This window comes from Arvicanthis niloticus, chromosome 4, assembly GCF_011762505.2.
Source record: "Arvicanthis niloticus isolate mArvNil1 chromosome 4, mArvNil1.pat.X, whole genome shotgun sequence".
Taxonomy (NCBI): Eukaryota; Metazoa; Chordata; class Mammalia; order Rodentia; family Muridae; genus Arvicanthis; species Arvicanthis niloticus.
This window is the reverse complement of record NC_047661.1, coordinates 119,096,053-119,120,993: the sequence shown is the minus strand read 5'-3', so window position 1 is coordinate 119,120,993 and position 24,941 is coordinate 119,096,053. Positions and strand designations below refer to the sequence as shown.

The 24,941-nt window shown below is 36.0% G+C and overlaps 1 protein-coding gene across 1 annotated transcript in view; it reads left to right on the top strand.

Annotated features, from left to right (window-relative positions):
- Positions 1 to 24,941, top strand: part of Pkn2 (protein kinase N2) — a 96,345-nt gene that overhangs the window by 49,704 nt on the left and 21,700 nt on the right. The window contains exons 4-8 of the mRNA XM_034500192.3: positions 5,781 to 5,898; positions 6,976 to 7,121; positions 7,211 to 7,424; positions 15,604 to 15,789; positions 16,658 to 16,767. Coding sequence (XP_034356083.1) covers positions 5,781 to 5,898; positions 6,976 to 7,121; positions 7,211 to 7,424; positions 15,604 to 15,789; positions 16,658 to 16,767 — 774 coding nt within the window. The remainder of the gene's footprint in view (positions 1 to 5,780; positions 5,899 to 6,975; positions 7,122 to 7,210; positions 7,425 to 15,603; positions 15,790 to 16,657; positions 16,768 to 24,941) is intronic.

Sequence of the window (24,941 nt, the reverse complement as noted above, 5' to 3'; positions counted from 1 at the left end):
GTGAGCATAGTGCTAAGACAGATGTTTAATATTTCAGCAGCTTTTGAGTTTTAATTAGGAAATCAATTAATAGTACTTAGTTAGAAGGCCAAAGCCTATTAGCTGCTGTAGTCTCCAAGACAGTTTTAACATGTTTCTTCTGTCTAGACATGATCTTAACTGTTAACTTCTCAAAGGATCAAAGTACATTTTTATGAATTAGAGATAAAATTGAGTTGAAATTATGTAGCGTATTGAAAGGATCTAGTTTAATACTCATGGTAGGTTCTGGGATATAAGCTTTTAGAAAACCTGTCTTTAAAAAGTAATAGCATGTATAAATAATTGGAAATAATAATAGTGGCTTGTGCAAGTGACTGCAAAACTGAAGAAGAATCACTGAAGTGCCATAACAAATCATTTATGTCCTTATAGAGGAATTTGAAAAGCAAATTGATACTTAAAAACTAAATTTACCAAAGCTTGGTAGCCCATGCCTATAATTCCAACACTTAGGACACTGAGACAGCAAGATCATTACTATAATGCCAGCATGGGCTATGTAATGAAATTGTCTCCACAAACAATGGGCAACTTCTTTGTCTGATGGTGGTATGCACAGCCTAGTTAAGGCACTGTGATGATTGGTAGGGGTATAACACAAATTAGTAGCATACTTTTTAACCTAATTTATTTGAGAGTAAATAGAATTCACTTTTTCTGTGTATGATGTACATATGTATGTCCAAGTCTAAATGTGAGGAAGCTAGAAGTAGTCTGCTTTTATAGCAGTCAGGTTAAAGGACTCCTTATGTCTTAGGGCAGCAGCAAAAAAAAAAAAAAAAGGAGATAGAATCCAGGCACTGGTATTTGGATGGGGAAGAACACAGTCAAAGATGACTCTTAAATGGTTATGAAGACAGAATTGAGTGTGCTATTTACATTGATAAGAAATTCATAAGAAGGAATAAGCAATTTTGGGCCTAGGCTGTCTTTGAAGTTAGGCTGACTTCAAGCTTGTGATGCTCCTGCCTCCTGCTTTTTAAGTGTTGCTTCCTCCAGGTTTTTACATCCATGCATGCCACATGATCAATTTCTTTATCATGTGTTTAACATTAGAATGCAAATGTTATGTAGGCCAAGAGCATTGCTTGGCTTTTCACTGCTCTTACGTCTTACTACTTAGTGCACTGCCATGCTTGGTTACGGAGCTCATTACTTGTTTACAAGACTGAATGCTGCTCTAGCCTCATTTGTTACTGCTTATCTTCCATTGGCTGCTGTTGAACACTGTTCTTTCCTGATTTTGTATCTGTGTTTATGATAGCTATTTCTACTTTATCATTTATATGACTAAGATGGTTTTATTATTAATACAAAGACCCAGGGAATGAGATACATTTATCCTGTCGTCTAAAGAGTAGTGCTTCTTACCATTTTCTAATTGTGCACTTGTGACTCCATGTAGCATCACTGACTTTTTCAAGCATTCTCTGAAGGTTTTGATAAGGCTTGTTAAAGAGACGTGCCCAGTTCTTATATTCAGATAGTATACAAAGCTATTTATTAAAATCTAGGGTTCTTTACAATGATTTCCTCCCTCCCTTGTATTCCCAAGCCTTATCATACTTTATCCTAATTGGGAAATAACTCTGCCTCCCATTCATGGGTTAGGATTCGGACAGACCATATCTTATGTCTTAACTGTATCTGGTGGTAATTAACATATGGAAAGTAAGCTACAAATATGATAGAAAAGTTAAGATATTAATGGGCTCAATTATTTCTATTTGAACAATATATGTTATCCCAGCATGGCTTCACCAAAACAGTATTTTTAAATTTTATTTATTAATTCATTCATCCATCTATCTGTCTATTTGAGACAGTTTCTCACTATGTAGCAATGACTAGCTGGAACTTGCTGTATTGTCCAGGCCTTGAACTCACAGAGATCTGTTTGGCTCACTTTCTAAGTGTTAGGATCAAAGGCATGCACTACTGTGCCTTATCAAATGTTTTTTTTAATTAGGTAAAGAACAATGACTACTTCTCCAGCCTTGATATAGGGGTTTTTGCCTTGTCTTATATTATCTTGTTTTGTTGTATTTGGTTGTTGAATTGTTGTCTCTTGGTGACGACCTCTTTTCTGAATGGAAACTAAGAGAGAATGGATCTGGGAGAGAGGGGAGGCAGTCTTGGGGAGCTAGGAAGAGTGTAGAGAGGGGAAACTGTGGTCAGAATGTATTGTGTGAGAGAAGAATCCGTTTTCTTTCCCTCTCTCTCTGTGTGTGTGTGTGCGTGCGCGCGTGTGTAAACATTTTATTTATTTAGTTAGTTTTTACATTTTCATTTTACAGCCCACTCATTGCCCCCTTCCCAGTGGTCACCCCCTCCCACCATCCTCTCCCTGTCCTCTATCCTCTCCCCCTTCTCCCCACTCAGTATTTTCCCACCCTAGCATATCAAGTCTCTGGGAAACTAGGAGCATCCCCTCCTACTGAGGCCAGACAAGGTAGCCCAGCTAGAAGAACATATCCCATGAAAAGGCAACAGCTTTTGGAATAGCCCCCATTCCAGTTGTTTGGGACCCACATGAAGACCAAGCTGCACATCTGCCACTTATATATGGGAAGGTCTAACTAAGTCCAGCCCTGTATGTTCTTTGGTTGGTGGTTCAGTCTCTTGAGAGCCTCAAGGGTCCAAGTTAATTGATGTGAATGGTCTTCCTGCAATCTTTCCTCCTGTTGAGAAGAATCTTTTTTCAATAAAAGAAAAAAAAGAATAGCATGTAAGTTGAAAATATAAAATTTATGCTTATTTTTGCTTATAATTATCAAATATATATTCAAAGTAGTTATCAAGCATTGTAAAGTGCTTATTATTAGTATTTACTTTAGTCTATTAGGTGGAACCATATGACTTTTAATTCAAAATGTTCAAAATAAGTTAAATATTGGCATTTTCTATGGCTAACCATAATAAATATGAAAATCTTCCCAAAGACTTTATCAACACAAAAGTCAGAGGTTCTTAAGTATGTAAACCAGCCTATATACCCTGGGCCAACTTTATTCATTGCTTTCTACATAATTAGATGCTCAATAAAAATCCATTGAATGTCTAAAACACAAAATGACAACAAAAATGTGTTAAATACTGGGAAGCCTAAACCTGGTATGTAGTAAACATACACTTGAAAAGATGTTAGGTGGTGTCCCAAGTCAGTGTTAAAAGACTCTATACACTGGAACATTTGTGTAGGTCTTCTAAATCCATCTGGGTGGGAAGTCCATTTGGTTTTAAAATGAAGTATAAATATTTTCCTTGTGTATTGTATTAATTGTGTATTACAGAGGCTCTGGGCTGAGAACATAGTTTGGTTGGCACCATGCTTGCCAGACAATCCTCTTTCAGTCCCTAGCACTGCATAAACTAGGCATGCTAGAGACAATGTTAGAGACTCAAGCTACATAATGAGTTTGATGCCAGCCTTGGATATATAAAAAGCTGGCTCACATGGGATGAGGGGGAGAAGGGAGGTAGAGAGAAAACAAACTATTATCTTAGTGATAAAATAATTGAAGGTAATGGCTTTATTGAAAAGCATAGTATTACATAGTTTTCTTATTAGTGATAATTTTACATTTAAAGTTGAGATACTGAGCCATTCTTTTGTTGCTTTAAAATATTTTTAACTATAATTACATAGTGGGCGGTATAACTTTAGTATTATCTAATGCTGAAGCTCTGTGTTCAGAGAGCAGTGTATATTATGTCTGATTAATATTTGCCCATGTATTTGACAGTCTCTGAACTTGTTACTCAAATTTAAAGATTGATATTTATTGTTTTAATTATATGGATATATATGCAGGTGTATGCATATAAGTCCAGGAGCCCACAGAGGCAAGAGGGAGGCAATGGGTGCCCTGGAGTGACAGGTGCTTGTGAGCTGCCCAACATGGCTGCTGGTTCTTTGTAAAAGTAGCACGGCTCTTCACTGCTGAGCAGTCTCTCCAGTCATTAACTAAAATTTAATAGGATAGGGAGAACTTTAAAAATTTGTTTGAAGTTTCATTACTACGGTAAACATTATATACTTTGCTTCTGATTTTAAGAGTTATTATTGATTGTGTTAAAGAAATATTTATCCAGCAAGCGTGTGGTAGCGCATGGCTTTAGCGCCCGCCCTCTGGTGGCGGACATGCCCGGGTTTCCGAGTTCGAATCCCACCCTGGTCTCCCTGTGTGACTCTCAATGAGTTTCATGGGGGGAAAAAAAAGAAAGAAACATTTATCCTCTTTGGTTTAAAACAACGCTGAGGAAAATAACAAGTTTGACTTTTAAAAAATATTAGTAGTATTCAAAGAGTGTCCACTACCCGATGCATATATAAATTGTATGATATACATGCAACATGCAGTGAAATACCATGCTACCTTTAAAAGGAGTTTCAGGAGCAGGGAAGATGATTTAGCAGGTGAAAGTGCTTGCTATGCAATAGTGATCTGAGTGCAGTTTTAGGATCCCATGATAACAAGAGATCCACTTCCCAAAAGTCCTCAGACCACCACATGCATGCCTACACACACACTACCACAATCAACAACAACAATATATTTTAATTTTTCACTTGGCATGTTGAAGTATGCTTTTAATCCCAGCACTTGAGAGGCAGAGGCAGGCAGATCTCTGAGTTTAAACCTACCCCGATCCTACAGAGCAAGGTCCAGGGCAGCTAGGCCCACGCAGAGAAACTCTATCTCAAGAAACCAAATTAAATAAATAATTTAAAGTTTTAAATTGTGACATTATATTTGTAACTATATTCCTAAACCCAGAGGACTTCACACAAAGTGAAATTTGCCAGGCTCAGAAAGAAAAATGCTGTATGATCTCATTGTATGTGGATCCTTGAAAAGAAAGTTGAATAAATAGAACCCTTGTACTAGGGCAAGGTGAGAGGAGAAATGGGAATAAGTGAGTCCCGGGCTACAAGTTTTTAGGGCAGATGAATAGGTCTATAGAGATTTCAAGTATAGCTTGAAAACTTGTTAATATTTTATACTGTGAGACTTGGTTTGGCTCAGTGCTGAAGAAGGCTCAGCATCAAAGAATTAATAATAATGTGTATTTAAAAATATGTTAGAGGTGTAGTTTTTAGGTTCCTTTAGGAGACACATACACTGAAAGCATAACTAGAAGATAATGGATATATCACTCTGCTTATAGTGGTCATTTTGGTATATTTATATGTAAATCAAATGTTTTGTAGCTCTAAAATACATAGCTGGAGATATAGCTAAGTGAATGGTAGAATATTCACCTGTTATGGAGAAGACCCTGGATTCAATCCCTAGCAATCAGTCAGTCAATCAGGAAGATTGATTTATTTTCTCTCAAGTTATCTGAACCAGTAAAGTTGTTTTTCTGGGACACTTTAAAGTCTCTCTCTCTCTCTCTCTCTCTCTCTCTCTCTCTCTCTCTCTCTCTCTCTCTCTCTCGTGTGTGTGTATGTGTGCGCGCGCACGTGTGTATTTAAGATTATTTATTAGAAGCTGGAAATGGTTACACATGTTTTTAATTCCACCACTGCGGGAGGCAGAGGCAGGTGAGTCTCTGTTCCAGGACAACAAAGGCTCCATATAGTAAGTCTTTGTCTCAAAAAAAAAAACAAACATTGTTAATAGATTATGTATAGTTCTCTTAACCCTTTTAATTGCTAGGTTATCAGTTGATTTTTTCAGAATATATGAAAGAGTTATCCTTTTCTCTGCTTACCTTCTCATCTTTGACAGGATCGGAAACTCCATGGTACAGCTCAACAACTGCTCCAGGATAGCAAGACAAAAATAGAAGTCATCCGAATGCAGATTCTTCAGGCCGTCCAGACCAATGAGCTGGCTTTTGATAATGGTGAAGCAGTACACTTAAATTTTTGTTGTCTTTACAAACATAGGGTGCTAAATAAATGTCATTAAAAAAGAGGCAGTTGGAGCTAGAGAGTCAGCTTACCAGTTCAAAGCACTTGTTTCTCTTGCAGAAAACCTGGGTTTGACTCCCAGCACATACAACAGTTAAAAACATACACATAAAATAGAAAAATAAATCTTTAAAAGCAAAACTTTTAAAAAGGGAAGAGAGGCTAAAAGGTTAAAGGGGAAGAAAATTTTCAATTTGGGAGGTTAGTTTTTTTTACTTTTACTCGGGATGGTCGCTTTCAGCTGTTTGCTCTTTGTTTTTCCTATGCAGAACATATTTTTTTCATTTGAATAAGCACTCAGATTTCTTTAACTAATACTTTAAAAAGTGGGTTGCTATTTAAAAGTATTTCTTTGCTTAGCATTTTTCTTATTTATTTATTTTTTTATTCCAATGGGACTCTTGAGCTAGTTGTTAAAAGTAGAGCCAGAAACTACAATTGTCTTTTAGTATCTTATCTGTACATTGGTTTCAAGTCTCCAGTGGATCCCCAATTCTATGGATGCTCAAGTCATAAGTGGAATAAATCATAATATCTGCAGAGAATATTTTTACATCCTCTCATGTACTTTCATGTCATCTGTGGATTGCTTATCATAACTAGTGCAATGTAAACACGATGTAAATAGTTGTACTGTTTAGGAAATATTGACGAGCAAAAGTCTTACATTATCAGTACAGAGTGTTTTTCCCCCAAACACTTTGTTCCAGGGGTGGTTGAGTCCCTAATATGGAGCATACTAGTGTGGAAATCCACTGTGTTTCCATCTCATTAAGTTATATATAGCCATGTCTTCAGGTCTAAAGCCTTTTGACAGATGTGTGATTTAGATGTATAATGGCTGGCTAAAACAACATTCTGTATTTCAACCTTTTATTTCTTATTACTATTGTGTTTATTTACTTAACTAAGTTAATGCCAATAATTCTTTTCTTTTTCCTGATTTTTTTTTAATCACTAGATTTAAATGATTCAATTAATAAGTAAATTTTCTTTCTTTTTCCTCCTAGCAAAACCTGTGATAAGCCCTCTTGAGCTTCGGATGGAAGAATTAAGACATCATTTTAGGATAGAATTTGCAGTAGCCGAAGGTGCAAAGAATGTCATGAAATTACTTGGCTCAGGAAAAGTAACAGACAGAAAAGCGCTTTCAGAAGTAATTTTAAAAACAATTTTTAGCTGTTTAGTATGTTATTTGAAGAATATCCTGGCTTAAATGACAACAATATCTCTTTTCCTAATAAGGCACAAGCGAGATTTAATGAATCAAGTCAGAAGTTGGACCTTTTAAAATATTCACTAGAGCAAAGGTTAAATGAACTCCCCAAGAATCACCCCAAAAGCAGTGTCGTCATTGAGGAGCTTTCACTTGTTGCGTCACCAACCCTGAGTCCACGACAGAGTATGCTGTCCACGCAGAACCAGTATAGCACACTGTCCAAGCCAGCAGCGCTGACCGGTGCGTAGCATGTCACTCTCTGGTTTTGTTTATGTCAGATTATGTCAAAGACTCCTTCAATTATATTTTAGGTTCATATAGTAAACTTTACTGTTTGCTGGGGCTGGTGGCACAGCATGTATACATAGCTACTTGGGATACTGAAGTAGGAGGGTTACAAGTTCAGGGCTTGCCTGGACAGCTTAGTAAAACCTAAAAATAAAAAGTGGTGGGAACGTAACTCAGTGGGAAAGTGCTTGCTTAGCATACAGAATTTGCTTTCAAGCTCTGAAAGAAAGTTTATTGTAACTAAGAGATTGTAATATAATGTACAACTATTATTACCACTGTCAAGTTCTAGAACATTTTCATCATCCCTAAAGAAAACCAGTACTTATTCCATGTAACTTTTCTTCCTAGGCCCCACTACCATTACTTGGTTCTTGTCTCAATGAATTTGTCTTTTCTAGAGATTTCATGAAAGTGGGATTCTATACCCTATGGTCTTTCAGATTTGGTTTATTTCATAGAGCACACTTACTCATCCTTTAACTGAATGCCATGTTACAGTTTTTTTTTATACCATGTTCTGGTTTCTTTTTGTTTTTGTTTACATTTGTAAGGATATTTTGGTTCTTTTTTTACCAGCAGGATATTATGAATAATACCTCAGTGAACATTTTTTTGAACACCTGTTTTCAATCTAGAAGGGCGCACATCTAGGAATATGCTTGCTAGGTCATATGATTCCCTTGTATTTAAATTTTGAACAGTCATCAGACTTTGAGAGGTATTATGCAATTAAACGTTCTCTAAAACAATGCATGCCTAGTTCTCTGCATCCTCACAAGCACTTGTTATTTTTTTTACTGTTGCTGGTTTTCAGATTATTACAGCTCTGCTAGTAGGCCCATTATTGAAAGTAGGCTAGAGATTCCTGGCTGATTTTCTGAAGCTGTCTCTATTTCTTCTTTCAGTTCTCTTTGTTTGTTTCACAGTTTTTGACTCCTTTGTATCTATGCATATAATTGTTATATTTTCCTCATGAATTGACTTCTTTTTTGTCGTTTCTTTTAAAAAACGGATAAGTCTGGCTTGTCTGATATTAAGTTAGATATTTCCAGTCTCCCCTGTGGTTACTATGTTAAGCAGATATCCTTTTCTATCTTAATAAATGTATATTTGGATATAATATAAGTCTTTGATAAGGTGGGATTAGATTGTTTTAATACTTTATATCAGTGTCTTATAACTATAGTTTCATCCATTTATATTTACAATAATTGCCAATAATATATAATAAATTCTAATGCCAATTATTGGAAGTTATGTTAAATTTTATAAGCTTATTTTATATGCTTGCCTTTACTTCAGACATATAATTATAAGATAGTTTCCAGGTCATCTGTACTTCTAACAGATGACTGCAAATTCTCAGAGCCTTAGGCTCCATTCTCTTAAGGCAGTTTACTGAACTCCTGAAGGACTATACGTACCATTACAGCTTTATTATAAAGGATACAATTAGACTCAGACAAATACCATGTTTTATATGGGGAACATAGATTTAAGAGTATGTTGTATATGTGTAAGAGATAAAACCAGAAAAAGGATCATGAGAATGGATGAAGAAGAGGCAGGCGGATTTCTGAGTTTGAGGCCAGCTTGGTCTACGGAGTTCCAGGACAGCCAGGACTACACAGAGAAATCCTGTCTCGAAAAACCAAAAAAAAAAAAAAAAAAAAAAAAAAGAGAGAGAGAGAGAGAGAGAGAGAATGGATGAAGAGCTCTTAAAAGATGGTATAAAGAGAGAAGAATGAAAGATATGTAATAAAGCAGAAGAGGGTGAAATGAAGGGAACCAGTCACGGGGGCCAGGAAGCACAGGGAGGGGAGTGAAGTACAGTGACACAAGTGTTTGAAAATGCCGGAATGAAGCTTATTAATATGCTGACCTTAAAAAAATTAATTTACAAGGGGTGGGGAGAGAGAGTAGGATGAGCCAAAGGTAAAGTGCAAGAACTCGGAGGGTCTTTTTTCAACATGACACTCTCTGATTCTTAGGATCGACCATGACTAACACATCAGGTCTTTCACCACCTAGGCAGTTCTCTTGAGCTTTAGATGTCCTCATGTTTATTGGGACTTTATTGTGTGGGTGTGACTGAATGAATCATTACCATGTGAGGGAAATTGCCCTGCCTTGGAGGTCAGGACATCAGTCTTAGATGACTCAAAGTCCCAACCCCTAATATTATGATTAGTCTTTCTAGGAATGTCTTTCTCTCTCATGAAGCTGTCTAGAGACCTACTGTAAGACACCTTGTTAGCATAAACTCCAATGTGGTCTGAGGCACCACCATGAATAACAAAGATTACTGATAACACAGTTCAAAAGGTTCAGATTTTCCTCTCATAAACTAAGGGTAAAAACCTCTTAAATATAACAAAGGCGCTTACTAGAGAATGAGGCCAGCCTATGCAAATATGAGACCTTTTTCTCTGAACATAATTGAGAGCCTGCAAGGTGATTTATTTCACAAGATGTCCTCTGAGCACATGAGTGCTATGGTGTACAAACGCACACATGCATGCATACATACATGTACACATGATCAAACAGTCCATCAGTTAATGTAATTTAAAATTATTTAAATAAAAGATTTGTCTCTGCTATTTTGCTATTTGTTCTACAAATGATATTTTTCTATATCACCTCTTTGGAGATTTTTCTAACCTTATTCTCTCATTTGTCTTTTACTCATTAATTAGTTTTAATTAATAACCTGGTTTCTTAGAAACATTATAATAGGCACATACAGAATTTGTACAAGAAATAGGAGATTCTTCATAATCCCAATTTCTATGTATTCATCACTTCCCCTGCTATCAACTAAACTGGCACAGGTGTGTTTAGGTTTACAGTTTTTCCGTCTTTTTCTCATTTGTGTTTTAAGGATGTAATGATGCAGTCTCACTCAGTATCCCAAGATGGCACTGGACTTTTGATAATTCTTTTGAGTAGTAGAGTTCTGGCATGAATCACAGAGTTTTATAATTGGCGAGTCTACACTGACACATCATTATGATCTGAGGTCCACAGTATATAATAGCTCACTCTGTGTGCACATTGTCCAGGTGTTAGTCGATAACGATAGGTATCTGCTATTATAATTCCCTTCAGTATCTTGTCAATCCCTGTCTTGTCTCCAATCTACAAACCTTACAGGCAGCCCCTCTCACCTTTTTTTTTTTTTAAATGCTTGTGTTCCTCTCCTTCACCCAGGTTCTGGGACTATAGACATTTACCACCACTCCCCAGCTCTACAGGTCGTCTTTTTCCAGGATGTCAGAGTTTGAGTTATAAAAGATGTAGCCTTTTAGAGGTGCATTGCTGTGTGTGCATGAGTACTTGTCTGTGTGTGTGTGTGTGTGTCTGTGTGCACACCTGTGTATTTGTGTGCATGCTTATATGTCTTTAGTAGTCTACAAAAACTGCTCTATACAGGTGCAACTTCCTTTTCTTTCTGCTATTTTAAATTATGTCTTTGTATATGATTTGATTATTAAAAGGTTATAATGTTTCATAAGAGAAGTTTCAGAAGGAATTATAAACCAGAAACTCCTGGTATTCGCTTTAGTATTTTCTTTGTGCATCATTTGTGTCACCACTGTTCACTGCTGTTGTCTTTGGTTCCCAGTCTTTGGTTCTTCTAGCTAGTGTCTTTTCACAGAAATGTAAACCATCTTCTTTAACTTCTCTTCTCAGCAGGTTTCATGGTGAAGGACTGCTTTGGATTTTTTTTTAGGGGAGAATATTTTTTTGTTTTGTTTTTGTATCATAGTTTTATTTTTTACAGAATTTATTGACATTTTCTCTCAGCATAGTGGTGCATGCTAGTAATCCCAACCCTGGAGTCTGAGAGAGGAGGATCAAGGGTTCCAGATCAGGCTGGGCCAGATAGAAGACCTCATTTTCAAACAGCAATAGTGTTGCAGTACTGAATTAGTAAAGAAGCATTTACTTATTCTAACAGAATTCATAACTACTGCTTATGAATATATTTAGTTCTTAGATTCACTTGTGTTACATTTTTGTATTATGGTTTATGAAGGCACAGAATGTAGTTTTACTGTATTTCTAATGTGGTTATAAGCAATTGTAATTATGCCATCTCATAAAAGAATGAAACCTCTAGATATTTTAATAAAGATCTTAACTCTCTCCGGAATTTATTGATTGATTGATTGCCCTAAATGATCAAGGAGACCAAGACAGCTAGAGACTCCTTAGGTCCCCAGGTTCTAAACATTGTGGTAAACATTGCCATGTCCTGATGTATGGAAATTACTGAAATATTTAATAAGCCTCTTGGATTTGAAGGAGTAACTAGGTGTTTTCAGTTTCCCTAGGATAACTTTTACAGCTGCGTATTTATACTGGAAACGAGGAAAGCTTGCTATTACAACACACCACAAATAAAACACAAGCACAATAAGTTGTTGCTTTAAAACTTAAAGAGAAAGCATGGCCACTCATTTAAGCTTGTTTTCTTTCTCCACAACCTAACAAACTTGGAAAAAAGATGGAAACTGGTCTCCTTCCCACCTTAACAAGTTTGTTACTGCCTAGTTATACAGTGGGACTGACTCATCTTAAGTATGCGGCTTAATGACTTTTTTAGTAAATACATGTTTTTGTACCAGCATCACCAGTACTTACTTTTTAGGACAGTATTACAGGAGTGTGTTAGGTACTAGATACACATATTGAATGTAGTTTTGCTCTTGTTTCCAATGAGAAAACTCCTGTTATCCTAATCTCTGTTCTTCTATATGTGGTGATATTTTTTTCTTGCTGCCTGTAGTATTTTCTGTTTATCACTTTTTGAAAAATTAAAACATACAGTTTACAATTCTTTGACTTGGTATTCATGAGCTTCGTGTGCTTATAATCTTCATAAATTTTGAGAACTTTAAGCCACTTTTTAAAAATACCTATTTGTTTCCTTTTTTGTTTGCTTTTTATCAGTAGTGTCAGTTAAACTTACATGGTTCTAAGTTAAATCATAATTCATATGGGTAGTGCTTTTCCCTGGTGTCTTAATTCTTTCTGATGCTGTTGTCTTTACTCAGACAGCCTTTTCTGCAGTGCTCAAACAGCCGCCAATCCCATCCAGTGCATAGTTTTTAATTGTAGACAAATGTCCTTTCTATCTCTAGAAAATTTGTACTTTGGGACTTTTTCATTTCTTCCATGTCTGTTCAACCTTTGAACAGATAGAATATAGATGTAATTACTTTAATATTCTTGTCTGCTAACTGTAACATCTGATTCAAGTCTCTTAAGTCATTATGTGTTAGTTTTTAATGTAGTAATACAAAACAAATTCATCTGATAATCTTTGATTGGCCAGCAGACATTGTAAAGTTTGCTTTGCTGAGTAAGCATTCTTAGCTTTGTTCTTGGATGCAGCTACATAGGGAGAGTTTGATAATTTTGTATGTATAATTTTTAGGGTCTGCTGTGTACTAGAATGTCATTTGGGAGTAATTACCTTTTACTATTGCAGCAAAAATCTTTCTGAATACTCCCCTGTAGTGTGCTGTGAATTAAAGTATTTTTAGTTGTGGTTGGGAGGGTCACTGTTCCTACCTGTATATAGAGAATATTGTTCTTTCTAGTCTTTTCTTGAAGTGATGCATCTAATTAAACACAGGTTTTTGAAGCACAGTATAAATTTGGGCTGTGTTATGATTTGTGAATATATATTTTAATTATTAATTTTATATTTTTTACAACTTGGATGTAACAACTCCCTTTGATGAACATAATCATAGTAGAATCAAAAGACAATACTTTCATTTTATTTTATAAATAAAATTTGAAATCGTTAAAAAATGTTGCCTTTACATTCAAATTTTAAACAGTACAAATACTTCAAGAAGACTATTTACTCTAGTAAAATTGTCCAGCTACATTTTTAAATAATTAAAATTTAATATCTACAGTTTTTAGTTACTAAAAAGAAGCTGCTGTTGCAGCTTCTAAATAAGAAGTAGGAACAAAGATTGCAAATTCAAAATAAAACAATTAGAAAAAAAAACAAACAAACCCACCACACCAACCAATCAAAGAAAACTATGAAAGTGTTGAAAGACACCAGGCCACAGGCAGTGAGCGTCAGTGATCCCTGAAGGATAAGAAACAAATAAGCTGTAAGGCTGCTCTTATGGCAGTCCCAAGGCTTTCTAGAACATACTGCCCTCAGTGGGAATCCAAATCTTCAGGTGACTCCTTCCCTGCCTTTGGTATTTCATTCTCAGACAGGGACTGCCTAGTACCTGAGTGAATGTGATATAAGGGAACCTGGAGACCTAAGTTGTAAAAAATATAAAATTAATAATTAAAATATATATTCACAAATCATAGCACAGCCCAAATTTATACTGTGCTTCAAAAACCTGTGTTTAACTAGATGCATCACTCTAATACAGTTTATTAAGCATTTATTCAAAAAAGATATCCTCCTCATCTCTTTTTTTTTATAGATATTAAATGCCTTTAGATTTCTTTCTGTTTTTAAAAAATATATCTTTAATCTTTCTTTACAGTTCAGTCGTGATCCCCCTCCAGGTCCACCCTCCAGTAGTTCCTAATTCCATTTCTCCCCCCGACCCCCACACCACCCCTAAGAGGATGTCTCCTTCCCTCCCCTCACTCCACCCCACCTTGCAAGGCTTCCCCACTCCCTGGGGCCTCAAGTCTCTCTAGGGTTAGGTGCATCTTCTCTCACTGAAGCCAGACCAGGCAGTTCTCTGCTGTATTTGTTGGGGGCCTTAGACCAGCTAGTGTATGCAAGGCAACATTTTAAAAACGATTATTTATTTGTATTCTTCTTTTTTTATTCTTTAATTCTTTTTTGTTGGTTATTTTATTTACTTTTCAAATGTTATCCCCCTTCCCAGTTTCTTTTCCACAAACCCATCCTCCCCCCTCCTGCTTCCTTGAGGGTGCTCATACCCACTCCCACCTCACTGTCCTAGCATCCCCCTACACTGGGTTGCCACTCCTTGAGCTGGATCCCAATTTGGGCCTATCACTGTACCTCCTTTCTCTCATGCTCTTCTCCATTTTTGTCCCTGTAGTTCCTTCAGACAGGAACAATTCTAGGTCAGAGCTTTTGAATGTGAGATGACAACCCCATTTTTATGTGTTTTAGTGGTGATGCTTTTATAGCTATGCACCACATGCAGCCTATTCACTTAGAGGACAGAGAGGGCATCAGACGTTCCCGAACTGTAGTTACAAACAGTTGTTTGCTATGTTGTGAGTGCTGGGAATTGAATCTTGGTCCCTGAAAGAACAAGTCTCTTAGCTCCTGGGCTATCTCTTCAGCCGTGAGGCAACATTTTGAATTATAAGTTTAGTCCAAGCAGTGACAAAGCCCTGTGTCCAAATAGCTTTAGTCACAATTCCGTTTTTTCATTTGGAACACCTTTATTATTAATTGGTTATTTTATTATTAATTATAACCATTAATTTCTTGACTATTCTGTCAGAAAAAAAAATAAAATGTTAATTTTACATTTTAAATAGAACAGGAAGAGTTTGTTTATGTATAAAACACAGTACTTCTCTGTGTACCATATAACTAGTACTATGTAACTGTTGAGCACAGCTGTTACTCCCACTAAGAATTTTTTGTATCTAATCTGAATGCTAATATTTAACTTTATTTTCCCCTCATGTTCTCTAGCCATATAATTGCATAATCTTTGATTATAAAAGAAATATTCTTATGTGTTTTTATGTAACTTACTTTGTGCCCTAGAGTTGGCTTTGGTAGGTATTGTTCTTCTGTTGTTGTTTTTAGTCTCCTGTGATACCCAGGCTGGACTAGAATGCTCTGGGAATCATAGGCTATCCCCAAAGGCCTTTTAAGTTTTAGAGTAACAGGTATATTCCTACCAATCCGACTGGTGCTGGTTTTTCTTGTATAAAAATTGTTGCAGTTCACATAATTAAGGGTTTCTTAATTAATTGTTTAGATTAAGAAGGGTGGTACATTCCTCACAGATCCTCTGTAAAAAGAGTTTTTGTTATTTTAGCAAATCATCTCCTTTCTGAACAGATAACAGACATGGCTTTGTATATTAATTACGATTGTTGTTCTTATAGCATATTTATTTATTAACAGGTACTTTGGAAGTTCGTCTTATGGGGTGCCAAGATATCCTAGAGAATGTTCCTGGACGGTCAAAAGCAACATCCGTAGCACTGCCTGGATGGAGTCCAAGTGAAAACAGATCATCTTTTATGAGCAGAACTAGTAAAAGTAAAAGTGGAAGTAGTCGCAACCTCCTGAAAACTGATGACTTGTCCAGTTCAGTAACCATGCTTTTTAAAGTTATGCTACACATTTAAGGGCCTTATTATGGAAACAGGCAAAAATGGGAAAGTGTCCAAATAGGACCAAAAGATTTCAATTGCCATTATTTTAAATTTTTAAAATTTATAATAGGAAACAAAAAAAACCCACATCTTACTCTATTGAAAATAAATGAGACTACATGATAAATAAAAGCATTTGAAAGAATGAAATGCTGAATATCACTCTTTTTACCAAAATGAGCTACAGATACTGAGATTTTTTTTTTTTCCTCCTGGTAGACTTTATCTTGGTTATTTCAGTGGTTTGGTGACCATTAAAAACTGAACTTTTGGTACACAGCTAATGGATGAGATATGTACTGGAATAGATAGTGTTTGTGTTATCAGCTTTGAGAGGGGATGCAGTCAGTGTTGGGAAAAGCAAGAGATTCAGGAGCATGCTGAGGATATCACCGTATATAATGATAAAGCATACCTAAACATACAGCCAGGAGGGAAGGCAAATGACAGACAGTTCAGCCTTCTAGAGATTAGCTCTCTTGTGTTTAGAGGGAAAATGGGAGAGAAATGAAAGTGAAGAATCCATAGTGGAAGACAATAGAGGACTAATATAGATATACTTATAAGCAGGGTAGGTAATTCTTAAGTATGCAAAATAGCACTTAGTGTTTGTTTTTATCAAAATCAAAATATAATTTAGCTGATGCTAAAGAAAGCCAATTAAAATATAGACAGTTCAATATTGATTATATAAAAAAAATCCTTTTCAAAGAGTCTTCAGTTTCTTTGTGCTATAAAATAGTGATAATTGTCTTTTGATGGCTTAAAGTTTTTAACCAAATCTATGATTGTAATTACAGATGATGTCTGTGCTGTTCTGAAGCTGGATAATACTGTGGTTGGTCAAACTAGCTGGAAGCCTATTTCCAATCAGTCGTGGGACCAGAAGTTTACACTGGAACTAGACAGGGTAAGAGGAGGACATCTTACACTTGAAAATAGTGTAATTTTTGTGTATTAGAAATCTTTAAGAAGTTTTGTTATTTTATTTTGTGTTTTGAGACAGGTTCTCACTAAATGCCCAGACAAGCATGGACCTCACTATGTAGACCAGGCTGGCCTCTAATTCAGAGATCCTGCAGGATTATAGGCATATGCCACCACCACAAGCCCAAGAAGTTTATAAAGTTAGAAGTGTATACATTTTTCTTTAAGACATAGGTACATATACGATTGTTGCAAATAGCTTTAGTATGCAATAATTTGAAAATATGTAGTTTATATCAACTAGAAATATGGCAGTGGTGAAATCACTTATCACAATATATGTATGTGCTTTGGCCTTATTTTGTATTCTTTTTTCTGTGCAACCTCAGTTGACTCAATCTCCAGTGTTCCTTCCTCATCCTGTGCTCAGACTATAGTGCCCAGCCACTGCTGTGCTCAGCTATTGAATAATGTACAATTTATTTGTATATGATATAGTGAATTGTGTATTGATTGCATATTGAATAATATTCAATCTGTTTACTACAGTGATTCTTCTGTTCCCAGATTTGTACACTTGACTTTGAATGGAGCTCTTACACTTCATTTTCCCAACTGTCAGTGTGTCAAAATGTCTCTTATGAATGATGTAAATAACTAGAATTTAGTCTGTGTCTGTATAACAGAGGACAACACAGTACATTCCAATCTGCAGAGAACTTTACATTGATTTAAATCCATCCATTAGTCTAAGAGAAAAAATACTCTGCCTTTATTATATGTTGAACTAAAATAAAGTAATAGATTTTACTATATAGTATGGAGATCAGTGGTATCTATGCTATTTTAAAGTTATATATACCAGTGAAAACATGTATATGGTAGCTGTGGAAGTGCTGCCAGTTACCTCTAGCTTCTATCTGTAAGGTGGTTTTCTTATTTATCTGATGTATCTTCAAAGTAACATTCTGGTTCAGACTTTTATTGTCTCAATTATATCTGCCAGTTAACTTTTACAGATAAACATATTCACTATTTTACTAATCTAACCTGTACCCGAGCACCAGACTGAACTTCAGCAAATGCTTTCATCTTAGAGTTTATTCTCACTTCAGAATCATTCAGTCTTTATACTCTCCTATTTAATCAAATACTTATTGATTACTGTTAAATCCTGGGACTTCCAGGTGCAGATTGACAATGAACAACAGAAACAAGTCTCTTGATTCTCTTAAGAAATTTCATTGGCTTTTTGGTATCTATGTCATTAGTTGCAGGCTTTACTATTACAATAGAGCTATGTGCAATAGTCAGCTACCTCATTTCTAAGACATATCTTCATCCCAGTGATTCCATATTAAAAGATAACAACTCAGATACCTAGACTAAGGTATCTGTGCTTCATGGCAGTGTGCATGGAAAATTCATATAAAGAAACCTGACCTTAGAGTTTATGTGAAGAATAAAAGTGAGGGAGAAGAGATGAAGGCCATGTACGTTGATAGGTCTCTGTTTAAGAGATAGAACTAACTGAAGGTAGGGAGAGAGGTGAAGCAAATTATAGGAGTAGGAATAGAAGAAAATGTATGTGGAAATGAAAGGCAAAAAAGATCTGAATCCACAGCAAGGAAATAGAAAAGAAAATGGTATCACAAGAGTTTGAAAATAATTATTTTGGAGAAGGATAAGTTCTAGAGTTCCTCTGGTTAGAGATCCTAAGTTAGTCCCATCCATCTGTAAGACCGTTCTTTGTGTTTATACTGATTTGCTTATATGTGCCAGGCACTTTATAGGATATAGTTTACTGAGATACATAGCTGCAGTGTATGTAACTCACAGGCTTATTATTCACTGGTTATATATTCTGTGCCAAACATCATTCTCAATGCTGGAAGTAATTGGTCAAGACAGAGTCCTATAGAAAAAGAAGATAAATAGCAAATAGAGTTTAAAATCTGCACAGAAGTGAGGGAATAGAATTGTATTATAGGGGATCAGAAGTGACTAAAAAGAGCTGTATATCAAGGGATCAGAAGTGAGCTGTGTAATGGGATCAGCTGGATTACAGATCAGAAGGGAGAAACTATTGTATATAGAGGAAATTACACTTAACCTGAGACCTAGTGTGAGAAAAAGTAGACAGATTGCTAAGATCCAAAAAGTATTCCCATAAAAGAAAGCAAGTAACTGACACATGTAGGAGCTTTGATGTGTTTCCAGCAAAACAAACAAACAAACAAACAAACAAACCCCTATGAGATAGAGGTATGGTGTAAAGTAAAACAACAGGGGAAGAGAGGTGCCACATTTCCAGTTAGTTTAGGCTATGAGGTGGAAGAATGTAAAAGATCATTTTGTTGTTGCTGTTGTCTTCGCTTTGTATTGTTGAGCTTTTTGTTTTGTTTTATTTTGCTTTGTTTGGACAGGGACTCACTTTCAATTTGATCTCAAACATGTAGTCTTGCTTCGGATATCCAAGTGGTACAGTTTCTCCCAACCAGAATAATGTTTCTTGCCGGGCAGTGGTGGTGCACGCCTTTATCCCAGCATTTGGGAGGCAGAAGCAGGTGGATTTCTGAGTTCGAGGCCAGCCTGGTCTACAGAGTGAGTTCCAGGACAGCCAGGGCTATACAGAGAAACCCTGTCTCGAAAAAACAAACAAACAAAAAAAAACAAAACAGAATAATGTTTCTTTAGCTTTAGTGATTGATTTGAATCTAATGGAAAATATTGTTTGAGTGATAGGAAACTAACAGTTGAATGTTCCTCTCCCTCTCAAGTTTCTCTTGTAGTCTTAGCTGTACTAGAACTTACTCTGTAGATCAGCTTGTCCTGAAACTCAGAGATCTGTCTGTTTCTGCCTCCCAAGTGCATGTACCACCACTCTCAGCCAAATTCTTTTATTTCAAAGTCCATTTAACAAATAAAATTCTATTGTAGAAATTTCATGCTTTGTGGAATGATAAGGAAACTTAAAGAGGCTAGGGATATGGGTCAGTTGTCAAACATTTGGCTAGCACAAGTGTTTAAGAATATCAAAGGCAGGAGAGATGACTTGGCTGTTAAGAGTGCATCCTACTCTTAGAGAACACACAAGTTTGGTTTTCAGCAGCAAGGTGAGGCAGCACACAAATGTTTGTGGTCTCCAACTTCAGAGGATCTGAATTATTAGTTTTCCTGATAGTGTCTGTAATGAAGCTATCCTTAGTTCCATTCCTTATTGTCCTGAAATCTTATTTCTTCCTTCTCCTGCCACCATACCAACTTTATTTTTTGTCACATCTGATTTTTATTATATGTATTCATATTCTTCCCATTGTTTAAAGAAAAAGTGCTTTTTTCTTTTGCCCCTTCCTAGTTCTTAGGTAGGTTTCTCACTCACAAAGATTTGAAAAATATATTTATGCTCATGCACTAAGTTGAAGTTTCTATTATTGCTCTAATTTCATAAAAAGACATGTGTAGTGTTCCATATAATTCTCAGTCATCTTATAAGATATGTACAGTTATTATAATCGTTTTAGAGAGTTGTGTGATTTTGAGACTTTAAGATACTTTTCACAGACCCCACAGCAAAAAATGGCAGAATTTATACCAGCTTTTGCACAGAGCCAAGTCTTTCTGAGGGGAAATCTTGTGTTCTTTTTCACTATAATTAGCTAACTTGTTCTACATCTGCTCATTGTTTTGCTAGAGTATATTTTCTTAATTGCAATTACAGTAATAATAGTATTAATTAATGTGTTCTGAGATTAACTTAGGTGCTATGCCTATATTCCTATAACTCTCCCCAAATGGTTGATACTGTTGGGCATGTTTTATAGATGAGCAAACAAGCTGAGAGTAGCTGTAGTGACCTGTCCAAGTTTCCAAAAATGTATAGTGTGGAACTAAGATTGGAGCGTATTTATTATTCAAATGTTTACTGAGTTTACATTCACAAGATAATTAGTTCTAGTGCCCTTGTTTTTAACTGACTGCACTTGCCTGATATGATTATTTAGCCCATGTAATCTCCCCCTATATAACAAACTTTTTAGTGCTAGCCTATAGCTTTCAATATAAAGATGTAATTGCTTTTCAAATCAAGCAAAGCCCTTATGATCTGTGTCTCCCTTTTATTCTTATTTTCCCAATAACAGTATTAACTATTTGAAAACATGACAATTAGCTGCCTCATCTTTTTCTCCATCATATAAGATATATTGATATTCGCAAGTATTAATAGGAATAATTTATGCAAAACAATTATTAAATCTGAAATAAAATAGTTAATAGTTAAGAATGCTTCCTGCTCTCTAAGGCATATGGATTTACTTCCTAGCACCACACTGGGCTGCTCACACCACTTGTAACTTCAGTTCCAGGGGATCTTACAAATGTATGTGTGTAGGTGCCTCTGAGGACACCTACACACATATATTTACATAAACACTCACACTTATACACACACTCGTGAATAAAAATTTAAAAAGTTAAGTTTTATTTCTATTTAAACACCTAAAAGCAGTTTTCCTCAGCCTTTATTGTTTTCATTTCACTTCTTCATAGCTTGAGGATACAGCATTGTTGATACACTGATTCATAAATAGATTCCTGATAAATTCACAGCAGCTCTGGGGAGGAGGTGCCAATTTGATTTGAAATGTCTTCTTTCTTACATATTTCATCACATCCCATACAACTAACTCTGATTTAACTCTCCATGTCACATATGTTATTAGAAAATTCATTGCTCTAAATCATTGTTAAAGCATCTTGAAATGTCTTCTCTGTCTCTCTGGTCTTTAAATTTATACTTAGCACTGCCATTCATTACTATCAGAGAAATGAAAAAAAAAATTGGAAGTGTTTCTTGCATTAAAAGATTGACAGGTTAAAAAAATCAATCATCTGTGGCAAAATAAAAAACTTCAAATTGTTTCTTGGAATCATAAAGCTGAATTCTACTCAACATGAGCTTGAATCCAAAATATGAAAATAGATGAGGATATAAGCAGAATAGATAAGGGTATTCTGAGATAGAGAGAATAAAGTTGATGTTTAAATGTTTAAAGAAATAATAAAAGTGTTTGAAAACTTAAGTGAGCCTGGATGATAAATCAGATAGGCAGAGTTTTAAACAGATGAAAGCATGGATGGCTGGAAGCAGAGAATAAAGTGTGATTGGCCATTATCTGATGAATTCATTGATCAGATGCATGGGAAGGAGAACTAATAGAACTTCATAAGAGTAGAGAATATAATGTTTAAAATTAAGGATGAGTTAAATGGCTCTGTGACAGAGCTAAAGAAGTTATGTGGAATATAATACAAAAAGAGTTACTAAAAAATTATGAGAAAGAGGTCAAGACACATGGACAGAACAAGAAGGCCAGTGCACTAAGTTCGGAATGAAGGAATGTTAGAATTCTCCAGAGCCAGTTTTAATTGTGAACTTCAGATTTGAGAGTTCAAGTTTCTAGCAGAATGAGTAAGACATCTACATCTAAAACGCAGAGAGAAGGCTGGCATCAGTTGGAGCACCATTATGACAAATGGATGTTAAATCTGGTCTTGATGGAGGGAGTTGGACTACCATAAGGTAGAAAACCAGTAGAAAAAGTCTATCTATTTTTTTTTGGGGGGGGGGGGAGGGTAGATTCAGGTTTAGAAGTGGGAGCAACAAGTGTACAGTCATAAGACAGAAAAATGAGTTTGGAATAAAGGGGAGACTGTCAGACGTGTGTGAACTGACGTAAGAAGGGGACACATATAACTTAAAAGACTTAAACAGTTAGCTTGTAGTTGTTTTCCTGCTTCATCTCACCCTGTCTATGGCAGGCTGACTTTTCAAGCATAAATCCTGTCCTTAGATTGTTTGCTTGCTATAAAAAACCCCACAGTTTACTCAGAAAATCACTAAAGAACAATAAATAGATAATTGTTACATGCACCCTTGTAGAAATTTCATTTTCTTATGAATTTCCAAAACTGAATATTTTTTAGCTTTAGCATAAATGAAACATTTTTCTTTTTTCTCTTTTTCTTTTTTGCAGTGGAAATTCATTCTCCTTAACTAGTAGCTCTCAAACTTACTTAGTTTTGTGTCCCAGTATTTTTTTTTATAGTGTCTCTATAGGCCAAAACATAAAAATAAACAACTCTCCCACAGTTGTCTTCATTAGAAAGTGCTGAGTGAGGCATCATCCTCGTAACACCAACGCTTAGCGGGCTGAGGTAGGACAGTTCAAGGACAGCCTGGGATATGCTCAGTAAGAGCTGTCTCAGATACAAAACGCTAAAGTAATTATTAATTAATATTTATATTTATGACCTAGAAAGTCAGTATTGGGCACAAGTGATAAATGCTTTTATTTAGCTCTTATTTAATTTCAAGTAATAAATGGTTTGTTTATATATTGTCTAATATATATGTATGTGTGTGTATGCGTGTATATATATATATATTTTTTTTTTCCCAAAGTTTGGAATCAAATGGACCCTCATTTCTTCGACATCAATTTTGTGGGTTTTGTTGTTGTTGAAAAGGAAGCTTGGTAAAGATTTCATTGCATCACGATGGAGATGCAGTGCTAGCAGTGAAACTGCATACTGTGGAGCTGGAAGCTCTCCTGTGTTCCTCAAAAGCAAAGTTTGAAGTCCCAAGCATACTGGGCTTCTTAGCAAGTCATTCGGGCCTTCCTCCTTCCTCATACCAATTCCCTTATGCTAGGTGTGCATTATTATTTTTAAATTGTAATATATAAGTCCATTACACTTCTACCTCAACTACACAGACAGCTGACTCAGTGCCGCTTGTCTTTTATGTTCTAGCCACACAGATTCCTTACTCATACTCTGCAGTTTTCTTTGATTCTGAATTCAAATTCACAATAAAGCAAAATGAAGCAGGAACTGGTATAGTCAGCCAGTATTGCCCATTAGTACCTCACTCAGATTTGATTGCCCAGTCTTTCGAATTGTACTTTTATGCTATCCAGATTACATTTGTCCTGTCATTTAAATTTTCCTGTAAGCCTTTGCTCTACAGAACTCACCTGTGGTTTCCATTCTAGACAGTGCTGACATCTCTTCTAGAAGCTGTCACTCTGTATGGTGCTTTGCAACTCACATTCTGTCTCTAACCAACTTTGCTATGAAACTGGATGTTAGAAGTTAAAGAAACCTGACAATTTATCACATAAATTATATTGATAGTATATCTGGGTCATAGATAACCTTTCAGTTTGGGAAGGGTGTTCACAGGGAACAGTACATAGTAACAAAAAGTAAAGGTTCTTGTCTCTGAAGCCTTGTAGAACTCTGAGAGACTTATCTTAGCTCTGTGATTTCACATTCCATATTAAACCTCAAATTTCTAATTTATTTCAGTTTGAGATACAGACTAGACACGGGAGAAAGATCAATTAGCGAGTTATTTTTAATAGATTTGCTAGAATGGATAACAAAAAATGAAGTGACTGGGTCTGCCTTCCACACAGTCCCACCGCTTTATTCATGTGAAGAACAAGCAGTAGTGACTCCATCACTGGCATTTGTGCCCCTTCAGTCTGCTTCATCTGTAACCCTCTGCTCATATGTCTTCTTGATCCTGGACAAGTCTTCCTGCTCAAAATGGTGGAGGAAGACAGAAGGCAGTAGACTTCCATTCCCCTGAAAACGAAGTCTACATTACCAATCCTCAGCGTGTTCTTCCAGTTTATTTCTAAAAAGTACTTCAAGATATTTCAACTTTGCATACGTGTGCGAGTGCATGCATGGGTGCAGGTGCTCACAGGTGTGTGAACCTATACATACCATGCAGACACTAGAAGGGGACGTCAGGGATCTTGTTCTATCACGTTCCACCTATTCCTTAGAGACAGGATTTGTCACTAAACATGGAGCTCATCATATTTTAGCTAGGCTGGCTAGCAAGTGGGCCCCATCAGTCTTTGTGTTAGCCCTTCCCAACCTTAGCACTGCAGTTACTGGCTCCCACAGCCACACTTGACAGCTCAGCTCTTTGTGCCTGCAAGGCATGGGCTCTTACCCACTAAGCCATCTCTCCAGCCCCTAAAATATTTCACTTCTAATGAATAGAATATACATAGTATTAGTAATCAATTATGAATATACCACTGGTAATCTATTCTTATGGTTTTAATTCCAAGA